Raw genomic sequence first — 13,476 nt, forward strand, 5'->3', positions numbered from 1 at the left:
AAAGTCATCAGAAATGTCCTTTTCCACGTTAGGAGAAAGCTTTAATCTTCCGCCTCTCGTGACCGTCTCCCATTCTAAAAAAGAGGCAGTGCTCTTTAGCCTAATCAAGCACATTCATTAAAAACTAATGATTGGGAATTGTAGATTGTGTGCAGGATAGCTAGACAAGGATAGCTTCACACATTGCAAATGCCCCATTGTAATCCTGATCATAATTTACGTAATTTACAAAATGCTCCCAAAAATACTTGGAAAAGAAATTATGTCTCTTTGCTTTGTAATGTAATAGAGGGGCAGCGGGTATGCAAACATGTGTGTAACAGGACACGGCATTGAATTTCAGATAATGCCCCTCCCCCGCACATGAAATGGTACAGTCCGCCTGTGGTGACCGCCTATTGTGACCCGCCTGTGGTGACCTACGCCTCTACGCGAGACTTCCCTAGATGCCTCGGTGTGCACGCGCCAAAATGCTGCGACACAACCAATTAATATTTTCCTTCAAATGCTGATTTTCCTTTGCAACAGCCATTTTATGAGCTAGTACTGTTGGCAAGTTTCCAAGCAACGAATAATATTTTCAACGTCATGCTGTTTTTTTTTACAACATTTACTGACGAAAACCACTTTTGTGGCTAATTTTGCTTGTAGTTCGTATCTGTTATCGCAGGGGTCGCTTATGCAAAAGCGACAAGGCGTCTAGGGGTGTTGGTATGTTCTCTAGTACATGTATAACGTTAACTCAGAGCTATATTAAAATAACCCCATCGTAGAAGAAACAAAACCAGAGGATGTCTAGATTTCCACAACACGCTAGATGTTGGTAGTATTATATATTGCATTAAGCCTGAGGTCGAATAAACCAAGCTTTTTTCTCTTCTAGAAGGATAAATTGTATCATTCTTCAAAAATTCATGAAGGGGGTTGACAAAATTCCTCCATCCTGTTGTCTTTTGTAAGACTTTTGAGTACAAATGAGGCAATCGTTTGTGTCATACCGAACAGTACGAGGCGGATGTCGCTGCCCCCCCCCCGAACATTATTTATTTGCGTTGTCTGCGCCCAGCCGTGACATCCGGGTTCTACGTGCGTTTTGAGGCTGTAAGCGGGGGTTGAGTTTAGTACCAGAGAAAACAACAGCCATTTGAACACGTACGGCAGAGATTACTGGGGAAAATAGCACAGCGGTCACATCAAAGAACCTTAAGGATCCTACTGTCGACGCTTCTTGTGTGATACCAACACAGGTGTCTACTGTTAAGGTATGTTCCCGTTCTCTCTTCATATTGAAGCATAAACTGAGGGAAGGTGGACGGGCTAGCCTGGGTGCCAGACTGTGGGCTGGGACAGTATACAGACTGGCTCCTTGGCTCCTGGGCCAATCTGTCCCCAAGGCAATTTTACCACAGACGCCTTCAGTTAGACTCTGAGCTTCTCAGGCTCTAACTTGGCACTGTTGGCCCTGAAATTAGTCTGGCATCCAGGCTGTAAAGTTGTGTCGGTTTGTCTTTTAAAACTACAGGGACCTACCTAAATCATGCATTCATTCATTCATGCGAATCTCAGTAATTCATTCGTTCGTAGTCTCTGGGATAAAAGGATTTATGCATGGGCCACTGAAATAAGAAATCAATCTTTTGGTCAACATCAAATCACTCCATACATATAGTACTACTGCCACGTCACGTTTTGTATCTATATACATATCCGAGCACGTATCCGGGTTAGCAAGGGTGGCGGCTGGTGGCATAATCTAAAGGAAGAAAGCAAGCCTACAAGTTACAAGAAGTAAGTATGCACGTCGCTGGAGGTAGAGGTGCAAACTACTGCTCTTAAATTTACCGTTAAGCGAGCCACGTTACATTAACGCTTCCTATATGTCGGTATAGTATTATAATACTTTAGCTCAAGAGAAGATGGCTGTTTTAATTGTTGTAACCCATCCACCCATGGAAACCAACCTACCCCTCCCCGAATTCCAGGGTTACGGTCCATCTACTTGTAAGGAAGAACTACACATTGCTGAAGGATTAGTACACCTGAAGGTTGAGTTGTGGAACAATATACACCTTCATCGTATGTTTATTTATCTGACAACGGTACAGTCACCGTCAGGAATGCAGCCTCACGACTTTGGGACTTGAGTGACTGTCTTGTCAACCGTGCAGAAAAAATGGTGCAAATGCTGCCGTACATTATATGCATTATGTATGGTAATACATGTTTAAAAAGCATGTTCAAGCCTTCAAATGCGCTATGAGTTGGCAAAATCAGATTTCTAGGATAGAAATTGTCCTCACGTCCGATTTTTTCTTCTTTTATATAATTAGTGTTCAAAAATGGAGGCCGCTACAACATCCAGTGTCGCAGAAACACTTGAAGGTGCCCTTGACCTTGGGAATAAAGGTGGGTCACCTTCGAATTCAGAGATGACGTGTCAACTGTGCGACGCCATTTTCCCTGACGTCACGAGCCTGCAGGCGCACACAGCCAATCGGGAGTGCGAGCGGCGCTACAAGTGCGACGACTGCGGCAAACGGTTTCTTCTCAAGCACCACCTCAAGCAACACCTGCTGACTCACACCGGTGAGGGACCTTACGTCTGCGGTCAGTGCAGACGACGCTTTGTCCTCTCCTGCGACTTGAAGAGCCACCTGCGCGTTCACAGCGGTGAGAGACCCTGCCAGTGCGCGCAGTGCGACATGGACTTCTGCCGGCAGAGCGACTTGAAGCGACACGCCCTCACTCACTCCGGTGCGATACCTTACAAGTGCACGGAATGCCCAAAGCGGTTCAGCGTGGCGGACTACCTGGCGAAGCACATGCGCGTGCACACGGGTGAGAAACCGTACAGCTGTAACTCGTGCGCTAAGCAGTTTTCCCGCCTGGGAGACCTGAAACAGCACACGCGAGCTCACACGGGCGAGACGCCGTTTACCTGCAGCGCGTGCGACAAGTCTTTTGCCTGGCGGATCGACTTGACCAGACACATGAGAATCCACACAGGAGAGAAACCCTACCAGTGTGACGACTGCGGCAGGAGGTTTAGCGTCATGAGCACTCTGAAAGCGCACCTGCGGTCTCACACCGGGGAAAAGCCGTACCAATGTGAGGAGTGCAGAAAGCGGTTTACCCAACTGAGCAGGCTGAAGGACCACATGCGCATTCACTCCGGGGAGAAACCATTTAAGTGCGGGGTGTGTTTAAAGTGTTTCACCCGACTGGGGCATTTACAACAGCACACTTTGACCCACACAGGTGAGAGGCCTTTCACCTGCGAGCAGTGCAAAAAGACGTTCGCTCAAATGAGCGATTTAAAAAGACACCTTCGCACTCACACAGGAGAGAAACCCTACACGTGCGAGCAGTGCCCGAAACGGTTCAGTCTACTCGATAGCTTAAAAGAACACGTGCGGATTCACACCGGCGAGAAACCCTACGCCTGTCCCGAATGTCACAAACGGTTCACGCAGAATGGCTCCTTGGTGGAACATCTGCGGAAACACACCGGTGAGAAACCTTACGAGTGTGACGCGTGTGGCAAGACATTCGCCAGACTGAATGGTTTGAAACAACACACGAAAACTCACCGCTAGTGCCGCCATACAACTTTGTATCATTTTGGACTATAACTTATAATATAAGTATTGATTCATAAACTCTAAGCTAAACATTGTAGTTCTATTAAAACAGTCACACGACGAAATGGGTAACGTTATTTAAACAAGAGGGACACCAAAGTGTATGTATGTGTGATGTACATTAGTTAGGCATTGGACGTCGACACTAGAGTTTAATTTATTTCTTTGATTCTCGAATATTTGTTAACTAGATATGTACACAGAGTTTGGGAAAACAGTAAAGATAGCAACATGCATATCCTTGAAGATCACTTCGTGTATTGTTGCTTAGATGTCATTACTCTAATTCGGCATCGTTGGTAAAAGCCGACAGACCGAGCTACGGAAAGAAAGGTTACAAAAATGCCACAATACAAATTTTAACATTTTTTTTTATATTGACTGACCTGGCCAACTATTCATATTTTTTCCCGAATTTTACGATCCACTTAGGAAGGCCTTTTGGAGGCTAATATATGAGAGTGTACCACATAACGTTAGGCTTATGTGTAACGTTTGAGTGTTAACGTTAGCTTATAATGTAGATTATGTAGTACCGTTGGCACATACTTTCACCGAATACAGGGAACCGTATACTATTTTCTGAATACTATCATGAAAGCTCATCTGTATCTGTATAGCCGGTATAACCGCCTTTCGGCGTAACACACCAGCTCTGTGTTGGTAGTAACGTTACATGTTTAAAGTTAAAACTTTAGATCCATCACAATAAAGTTCACTCACACAGAGCTTTCAACCAGTCACTCTGGTCTTGGTCAGTAGAATGAATATTTACATAACAAGGCAGCTATATGATAAGATAGTTGGACGTGATATCCAGTGGCAACGTTTCTCTAAGTGTAACAGGAACGGCAGAATGTCCAGGTCTGTTGCTGATTGAGGCCGTTCTCCTCAGTCTCGCTAGATGTCGCTGTGGCACCTTGCAGGATGAAACCTCGCGCGGTGAGCTTGTCGAAGATCTCCACCGCCTTCACCACGCAGTCGCTGTAGTACTGGCTTCGGAACTTCCCTGATGTTGTCCCGAGGGTTTCTTCAAGAAGATTCCGAGCTCCGAAGACGCCGAGAGAAGATCCTTCAGGACTGACGTCAAGAATCACGCAGATGTTTCCCAAGCCGGCCTGGAAAAATGAACTATGATCACTGGATTTGGCAACACACGAATCTCCAAGCGAATCTTTTGGTGGATACGAGACAGTATTAGTTTGGTCAGACAGTGCAAATTTGCCAGACAGTTACCATTTTCACCCATACAAAGTACAAAAAGAAAGCCCGGTGAAAATGCCTATAAACACGTCATGATCTGAAATAAATATAAAGCCTAAACCTCTGCCTGGAGAGTAGCAACACTTTTGAGGATTGGCAAAAATACTCAGAAAAGCTCTCTCGATCTCCGCAAGTTAAATGCAGAGTATTCAATTGTGTGCCTTTGTCATCAGGCATCTATTTATACCTAAAGTTACCTGATATGCGTCATGAGTATAACTGAAGGTACATAGTAAATCGCAATAATCTTTGCGCCATAGTTTGCTATTAAAAATGATGGCATTGTTAAACTCTCTTACTCTGTACTTTGCTAAGGCAACTCCAAACCCTGGAATCTGGTAGTACTCCGCCTCTGCACACAGAAGGTCGAAGTTTGGGAACTTTGACGGCAAATTGAGCTGCCCCGTGCGGAGATAATTCAGCACGTAACGAAAAATCTCGCCGTCCCGGTCCAGAAAGTAGTTCCCACGGTCATCCAACATGGCGGACTTCTGCCCGCCGAATAGAACGCCGAGGGTGCTGTCGGGATAGCGGGTGAGGGTGGAGAATGCGGTAGTGTAGATATGACCACCGACGTTTAAGGTAACCGGCTTGTCGCTGTCGTTTAGACGCTCGTAATCCATGGCGATAGTGCAAAGCCTGCAGGGATACAAGGAGATAAACCACACAAATTGAGAATATTAAACAACGTTAAAAATGTATATTGTACAATGGCAAATGTTGCTGTTTGGTATGTGATAGAATTGATGCCCCAAACTCGTAATCCATGCCACTAGTGCAAATCCTCAAAGGATGTAAGGGAATACGCCACACAAAATAAGAATATTGTACAACGTAAGAACTGCATATTGTACAATGACAAATGTTCCTTGTCCTAAACAGAATTGATGCCCCAACTCGTAATCCATGCTGTTGGTACAAATTCTGCAAAGATATAAGAAAATACACCACACAAAATAAGAATTGGACAACGTAAGAACTGCATGTTGTACAACGACAAATGTTCCTATTCCTACATATAGAATTGATGCCGGTAATTCATGCCGCTGGTACAAACTCTGCAAAGATATAGGGAGATACACCACACAAAATGAGAATTGGACAACGTAATTGATGCCCCAAACTGCGGCGATCAGTTCAACATTGCCTGTAGGCATAAAAAGGAAACGGGGCCTCTTTCTACTGATGGTATCCCGGCATTTTATCTATTTCAGTTGTAAAAACGACTACTGATGTTCATCTCTTCCTCTTTCTTCCATGAATAGTGAGGGTGATAGTGGAGTGGTCTCAGGAGATCATGACTGAAAATGGATTCATCACTTGGCTTGTTGTCCAAGATTCCAGCCGCCGATTTTAATTGGTCGAATCCATCATCGCTATCATTCATAGCTATTACTCCTAGCTATTGCGGTGTTCGTCGTTATCTTCATAATATATAATATCTTATTATATCATATTTCATCATCATCCGAACGGAATTGGTGCGATTGGGTACCTCAATACATTAATACATTACCTTAATCTTACCAATTCACAACACACACCTTGCTGATGTGCAATCAATTGCAAGTTTTTTTTTGTTATATATGCCAGAATATAAGCAAAATACACTTGTATGTCAAACTGAGATCAATCGTCCAAAGGTGGGAACTCGAGATAGAATATTTGTAAGAGTTAAAGCTTTACCAAGTGAAGAGGAACGAGGCAGTGTATATACCAAGAGCTGAAACTGTCATCATGATAAAATCTGTCTGTAGGAAAGAGCTCAGTCTGTCAACTCAAGCGGTACGCAGAATCAATATGAGCCGGAGTTGGTATTCCGTGGAGCGGGTGAACCCGATAACCTTCTACTTAGAGGGCGTCTGCTGACGGCTTGATGTACTTTTCCCCTTATCCTGCTGACGGCGGTACCCTTTAAAGTGGCCAGTGCCAAGGTTCAGCCATGGCAAGCCGACCTGTCAATAGTTAAGTACTAACGTGTCTGCTGTCGGCACTATTCTGCACTCTCCACATGAATGGTAGTCTATGCTCAGCGTCAAAGCAAACCATCTGACAGATAAATTGTTGTTACCGAAAAATAGTAGAAGTACATCAATTTTATTTCTATGACCAGTCATCTTTGATATGTAACATTTACAATATGATTTGGTGAGGAGGAGCAAGAAGAAATTTATTGTTAGACTTAATTTCACAACATTAAACGGTACAGTGTACGTCAACAGCTATTAAACATATTACAAAAAGTGTTTGATATAGTGAAGGGTAACATCTAGCAACAAACAACATTTTTGTAGCCTTTCTACCACTTTATTCTTCTCCCCATCTCGACGGATACACATATTTGAACTATATTTCTCGATGATAAACTATATATATATAGCTAATTGACAACAGCTTCTCGTATCGGATTCATATTCCCAAATAAGCTATGAAGTAAAGCCTCCTGTGCGTCTATACAATCAATCAAGCCCATCCCCTCATAAGTTTTACAAGCAGCAGTACTAATTGGATTGGGTATTGGAGTTTCTAGTATCACATCCATCCGTCTTTTCACCAGAAGACTAATTACTTTTGTACAAATGAGACAGACTGACAAGCCGAGACGCAACCCTGAGTTATGTATGGCTGAGTTCCAACAGTCGGAGCCGTCTAGTCGTGACAATGTAATTTCCCTTCCAGGCGCCAATAATTCGTTATTTGCAAAATCATGCCAGAAGGTGAATTGCATGTACATGTATGTACAGGACCGAAGAAAGTCAAGTTAAGCAAAGCAGGAGTTCAGTGGCCTATGATGTCATACTGGGTATTTTTTCTATCCTTCTCTCCATGCTTTGGTAGCCTGAGTGGAATCTAATGCTTCAGCCAAAGCAATAGACTGATAAATAAACGGTCATGGACATTGTATTGTGCAGCAAGGTAGCCGATTCTTACAGAATGGTGTTCTTCTTGTTGTAAATGTAGTAGTACAATGTATGGGGGGGGGTGTAGTCGGTAGCGCATTGACAAAGTCCAAACATGGGCCTCATATCAGAGGTCAACTTCTGCATGTAATAAACGCCTTTGTTTAATCCTAGACCCGTCCTCTCACAAGTCATACACTCAAATTAAACCCACGACGACAACTGCTAGCAACAATCGTAATTCTGGCTTACCAATTTGGCATCTGAACAGGAAGCAACCATCATTTCACATACCTGCACACCAGGACTACACTATTCGTAATCATCGACGCAAAATCATGGGGCACTCACCACCAAGCCAAAGCAAAAGGCCTATTTAATGGCCTGGCGGAATTGTCTTTCCATCTATAAACGCCGTCGGCAATAAACCAGCTCCAATACACTGATGTGCCGGGGCGAGTTCGACCGGTTAACTGACTTGCCGTACATTTATTTGGCCGGCCCTTTTGCAGATGGTAATGGACAGGAGTTGAAACGAGGTTAGGAAAAAGGGTTACCGTTTTTGACATAGGAATCGAATTTTTGTTGACCCTTTGAATAGCGGAACTCTCGACATTTTCATCCGTCACTGTATCGAACTGATGATTTGCTAAATATGAATAAAGGGGCTCGTCTCAGGTACTTAAAGGCATCCAATGTAGGGCGGCAAACATAGAAAATATTCTGATGTTTTCAGCGTTATAATACAGACACGGATTCCTGTTATATCTTTCCCCATCCACCGCTGTTATTGCTTTACTTTATGACTTTTACGCTCCATGTCAAAGGAAACTAGCATGGTCGTTTCCGCGTCATTTCAACCACGAATTGCTTCTCTCCATCCCTTATCTTGCATACAAGTACCTCTATGAATGATTGACGTACCCGCAAAAGCCTTGTCGCAATCTATGTAAGAAGCAAACGCACAGCATGAAGTACCCCTCGCCGTTTATTCTGCACGAAATGTAGCAGACTGCTGCGTTTGTAGTGTCAAATGAGCCGGTCTGAAGCAGTTTGGAATTTAACGACACTCTCAATAACAACATCATACACTGCAGAATGTCTGTACCAGGGTACCTCCAGGAGTATTACTGGAGTCTTAATAATAAATAACTTCAATATTCCTAGATACCAGATCATTTCTCACTCCTTGCTACTCGTAATGGGTCGGAGATGGAAGGATGCCTACTACCATCAACAACATGATACATTGCAGAATGTCTTTACGGAGTACCTCCATGAGCATTGCTGGAGTATAAACTATAACTAAGTGCCATATTGTTAGATGCCAGATCATTTCTCACTCTTTGAGGGCGTGCTAATGGGCCAGAGATGTATGAGGGTGTTACTTAAGCCCCTATCACACATAGCCGAACATGGCCTCCCGAAATCTATAGTCCGTGCTTATAATTCTTTTTCAGAATTTTCCAGTGTCATTGACGAAGCGTAGTGGATGTTACCTGAAACGTCTGACCGTTTTGAAAATCATATCCAGTTGCTTGGGTAACTGTTTTTCTCATTATACGTGGTGGTCTAACCTTCATCGGTGGCCTCCCGAACACTGCCATGGCAGGGTGGAAGTAGATCGATGTTAAAGTAATACGACCTCTTTCTTCTGTCATGGCCAGGCCCTATAATATATTACAGACCGATGCAGAACCTCATGCAAGTTCTTCTCAACGTTACCAGGAGAGAGTCCATCAGTTTGCGATAAACTATCATGTTGTAGGCTGTTTCCAGGAATGCAGAATTCTATTTTGCGAATGATAAACTATTATGTGAAGTCCGGAACATGAAAACTGGTCTCTAGATGTCAAAGTGCACATGGTGTTAAATCATGATAAGAAAACTCCTATTACGTTTGCTTAATGTTCTCTGCCAGGCATAATGCCCGGAATGCAATACAAAATGCATGACAAGAATACATTCACACGTTTCACTTTGATCTGAACCATCCATTAAGTACACAATAGTGTAGGTTTTCTTACCAAAGGATTCCGACTGGTTGAAGAATCTCTTTTCCCTTCTTAAGGCTTGCATCTTGAATCATTGCCAAATCCTTGTTAGTGTCATGTATAATTTAGAGTTCTCTCCCCTCCTCCATAGATACGTAATAACATAATCCAGTGATTTATTTGCATTCCGCTGCAATCTCAAACATTGATCGAGCTAGTCGCAATAAAGCACCAGTTTATGTCTTATCTGAAGTCAGCAAAGGTTTTACATGAACGCCACAGACAGGTGCACCATTAAGGTACTTCCATGAACTAACAAGATGAGAGCCGTGACTATTCATGATCATTATTCCTTCATCCATTGCCCGAATTGTTGGTGATGTTGTAGCACGACAATCTAAACGGCAATGTGGAATATATAGGCTGCACGTTTCTCATTTCGTCTTAGTAAAATATACAAGCTATATCTGTATATAACAGGTAACTGGACATCTAGTATACCCCACCTTGCTTATGACAAGAGCTGTTTGTTTCATTTCGTGGACAAGTCACACTCCCATGGTCTGTAAAATTCAATTTGTTACCTGTCCATCAGGGCGAATTAGGACGAGGAATTTCCGGTAAATTGAGCAAACAGTCGCTATTCGAATACCAATCCTTCATGTCACACGCACTGCCCCAAATCAATATAAAATACGGTTGTGTTATAAGCAAAAACATTCATTGAAATCATCACCAGTATGGGACCTCTATATTCCACATTGTTGTGTACAATGTCGTGCCACAACATCACCAGCAATTTGAAAGAATGAAAGAATAATGATCATTAATAGTCACGATTCTCTTCTTGTTAGTTCATGGAAGCACCTGAATACACAAGCTACCAACTCACATCCGTTTCTGTGATGATTAAAGAGGTTTCTTACCTTACGATCGGTTTGATCAGGTTCCTATGGCAGGTGCAGAGAAGGAACGGCAGGTTGGAATGGCCAGCTGACTAGCTGGGGGCCGCTGACGTTCTGCCGAGTCGCTCTCACATCCTCGCAGTGGAATTGTTTCAGGCCGTGTGTGCAGGTACTCGCGCCCGGTCCGAGAGACTGTCGATCCACCCAGGGCTCCTGACTATTTATTACCGTGATTTCCAAGTCGTACTAGCTGATTGATTTTCAATCCACCTCAGGGCCATGTGAGGGGATGCCATTCTGTACACAGGGGTGAGGACGATGTATTATACAGTCTTACTGTTGTATGTATGACAACATGCTCTACATAATCGTTTCTTAAGTGTGATATGCAGCTTCTATATCCAGTGCCACTCGTGGTAAATGGAATCGTCTGATCGTTCATTTTTCATATATCTAGACGTCCTACCTGCGATAGCTGTGTGATGAACCCTACAGAATTATGAGTCCACCGGGCGAAACGACGTTTACATGATTCATAGCGTACTGCCTGGTACATAGGCGGAACGTTCCGCTACTGTGGAGGTATTGTGGCCGCGGGCGGCAGCAGTCTGCTCTAATCTAGATTAGCCTACCGCTCTTATCGCGTTTGTTTGGCGTTTGTTTGGGATGTGGAAGATCAGGGACCTTTGCGGCAGCTCAAAGCTTGTAGTTGCGTAGGCGTGGCTGTCAGTTTATTCCCTGACGTTGATTTTAAATGGCAGAATTACCAAGAAAGTAGTAACTATCTGCACGGAATTATAAGGAAACTAGAGTAAATTCTGTAACATCTATCTGATTGTTTTGAATATATAAGATCAGGGACCTTTGCAGCACCTCAAAGCCGTCAATGGTGTATGCGTGGCTGGTGGTAGATTCCCTGACGTTCATTCTAAATGGCAGAATTACTAAGAAAGTAGTAGCTGTCTGTAGAGAATTGTAAGGAAACTAGAGTAGATTCTGTCACATCTATCTGATTGTTTTGAATATGTAAGATCAGGGACCTTTGCAGCACCTCAAAGCCGTCAATGGCGTATGCGTGACTGGTGGTAGATTCCCTGACGTTCATTTTAAATGGCAGAATTACTAAGAAAGTAGTAGCTGTCTGTAAGGAAACTAGAGTGGATTCTGTCACATCTATGAGATTGCAGCAGCTCAAAGCTTGTAGCTACGTAGGTGTGGTTGTCAGTTTATTCTCTGACGTTCATTTTGAATGGCAGGATTACTACGAAAGCAACAGAAGAGATTATCAATCATCTGTAGAGCATTGTAAGGAAACTGGAGTTGATTTTCACACATTTATCTGACGTCGACATTGTTATTCACATAAAGCTCTGATCCCCTAGCTCTCTTCGGTGCCCGGTTCTGAACAATCCTAACTAGATCAGGCTAATTTCCGGCGCGCAGTTCTTCATCACGAATTATTTACAGGCGGGCTGATATTAATCAATGTGAAGCCAAAATGGCTGTATGTTGGCGCCTTGCAGGGGTCATGTTATAACCAGACATAATTCCGCTCCTCAGGAACGTGCCCTACGACTGACAAATGTGAATGATGATTTATATTTGCCCCAGATAGTCAGCAACTAGAACAAACGTGGTAGACTATAAAGGCATCCAAAGCGATTTCAGGGCAGTATAACTGGGTTTTAGTAGTCAATTTTCTGCTCATTTTTTCAAAGAATGAGGCAGGTTGAATCAACCTTATCCCATACCATGTACGGTGAATGTGAGGCAAAATGTGATGCTTGAAACCGTTGCTTGATTCGAACCGAAAACGGTTGCTTGATTCGTATCGTAGGATGGTGCAGGTGCAAGTACGATGCACCCATGTTCGGGGCTACAATTATACAATAGCTCCGATTTTTGTAGCCAATTTGTCGTTATTAATGGTACCGGAGCAGATGATTAAAAAGGACCACCTCCTCCGCCAGTCCAATTATTCTAGTTTTCTCTGCTATTGTACGGCTCTTAAGCGTAATATGTTACCAACAGACTGATGGAGAAGATAATTTCATAACATTGATCTCATTTCCTTCAAATTCGGAAGGACCGCTGCGTTGGTTATTAATGAGCCCGACTAAACTAATATTTGTCCTAGAAAACAAGGAATCATTAATCACAGAGACGCAAGGAGTTGTCGAATTTCCTTGATAGTAGACTATAGATAGCGCCAGTGCTAGCTTGATCATGTGTATGTATACTTGTATATACAAGCTATTCCTTTGTTGTGTACAATAAAGGTCTTCATATTAACATTAACAGATTAACAGAGAAAAAAAACAAGAATTTACCAGATGTTAAGAAGGCCATTGAAAAGTTCCAGATGGAATGCAAAAAGGGACCAAGATATGTTTAAGCGTGGTACACGCTTAAGCTTCATGTTTTGCAAGGAACGGGTACCAGCCAACCTTGGTCGGATGGTGTTCGGGGGAAGGTTCTGAATGTGTGGCAGGGGCTTTCAGCCAACCTTGGTCGGCTGGTGTTCTGAATGTGTGACGGGGGCTTCAACCAACCTTGGTCGGCTGGTGTTCGGGGGAAGGTTCTGAATGTGTGACAGGGGCTTCAGCAACCTTGGTCGGCTGGTGTTCGGAGGGAAGGTTCTGAATGTGTGACAGGGGCCCTGTACGATGTTAACGATAGATTCAGGTGGTGATATTGATCCAGAGTGAGTCCGGTCATTCACTACATCAACAGGAATTGATCAGGTCCCATCCAGGGATTCTGGTTCAATTTC

The 13,476-nt window shown here is 43.4% G+C and overlaps 2 protein-coding genes across 2 annotated transcripts; one reads left to right on the forward strand and one right to left on the reverse strand.

The window, feature by feature from the left end:
* Positions 1-2,339: 2,339 nt before the first annotated feature.
* Positions 2,340-3,597, forward strand: LOC109474121 (gastrula zinc finger protein XlCGF57.1-like). The gene has a single exon (XM_019774329.1). It carries the CDS (start codon positions 2,340-2,342, stop codon positions 3,594-3,596), a length of 1,257 nt encoding a protein of 418 aa, XP_019629888.1. The 3' UTR covers position 3,597.
* A 144-nt stretch (positions 3,598-3,741) lies between these two features.
* Positions 3,742-10,971, reverse strand: LOC109474196 (BTB/POZ domain-containing protein KCTD6-like). Its single transcript, XM_019774450.1, has 3 exons — positions 10,725-10,971; positions 5,204-5,543; positions 3,742-4,759 (listed from the first exon to the last, which is right to left on the reverse strand). Exons 2-3 carry the CDS (start codon positions 5,525-5,527, stop codon positions 4,475-4,477), a joined length of 609 nt encoding a protein of 202 aa, XP_019630009.1. The 5' UTR covers positions 5,528-5,543; positions 10,725-10,971; the 3' UTR covers positions 3,742-4,474.
* Positions 10,972-13,476: the final 2,505 nt, after the last annotated feature.

Source organism: Branchiostoma belcheri, unplaced genomic scaffold (genome assembly GCF_001625305.1).
Source record: "Branchiostoma belcheri isolate BF01 breed outbred unplaced genomic scaffold, Haploidv18h27 scaffold30, whole genome shotgun sequence".
In the NCBI taxonomy this organism is placed as follows: domain Eukaryota; kingdom Metazoa; phylum Chordata; class Leptocardii; order Amphioxiformes; family Branchiostomatidae; genus Branchiostoma; species Branchiostoma belcheri.

Bases quoted from the DNA above. Each gene is read 5' to 3' on its own strand.
- LOC109474121 (XM_019774329.1), top strand. From the start codon at position 2,340: ATGGAGGCCGCTACAACATCCAGTGTCGCAGAAACACTTGAAGGTGCC.
- LOC109474196 (XM_019774450.1), bottom strand. From the start codon at position 5,527: ATGGATTACGAGCGTCTAAACGACAGCGACAAGCCGGTTACCTTAAAC. The intron at 4,760-5,203 runs GTAAGAGAGTTT...TCATTTTTCCAG, and splicing joins TTGCCTTAGCAAAGTACAGA to GCCGGCTTGGGAAACATCTG.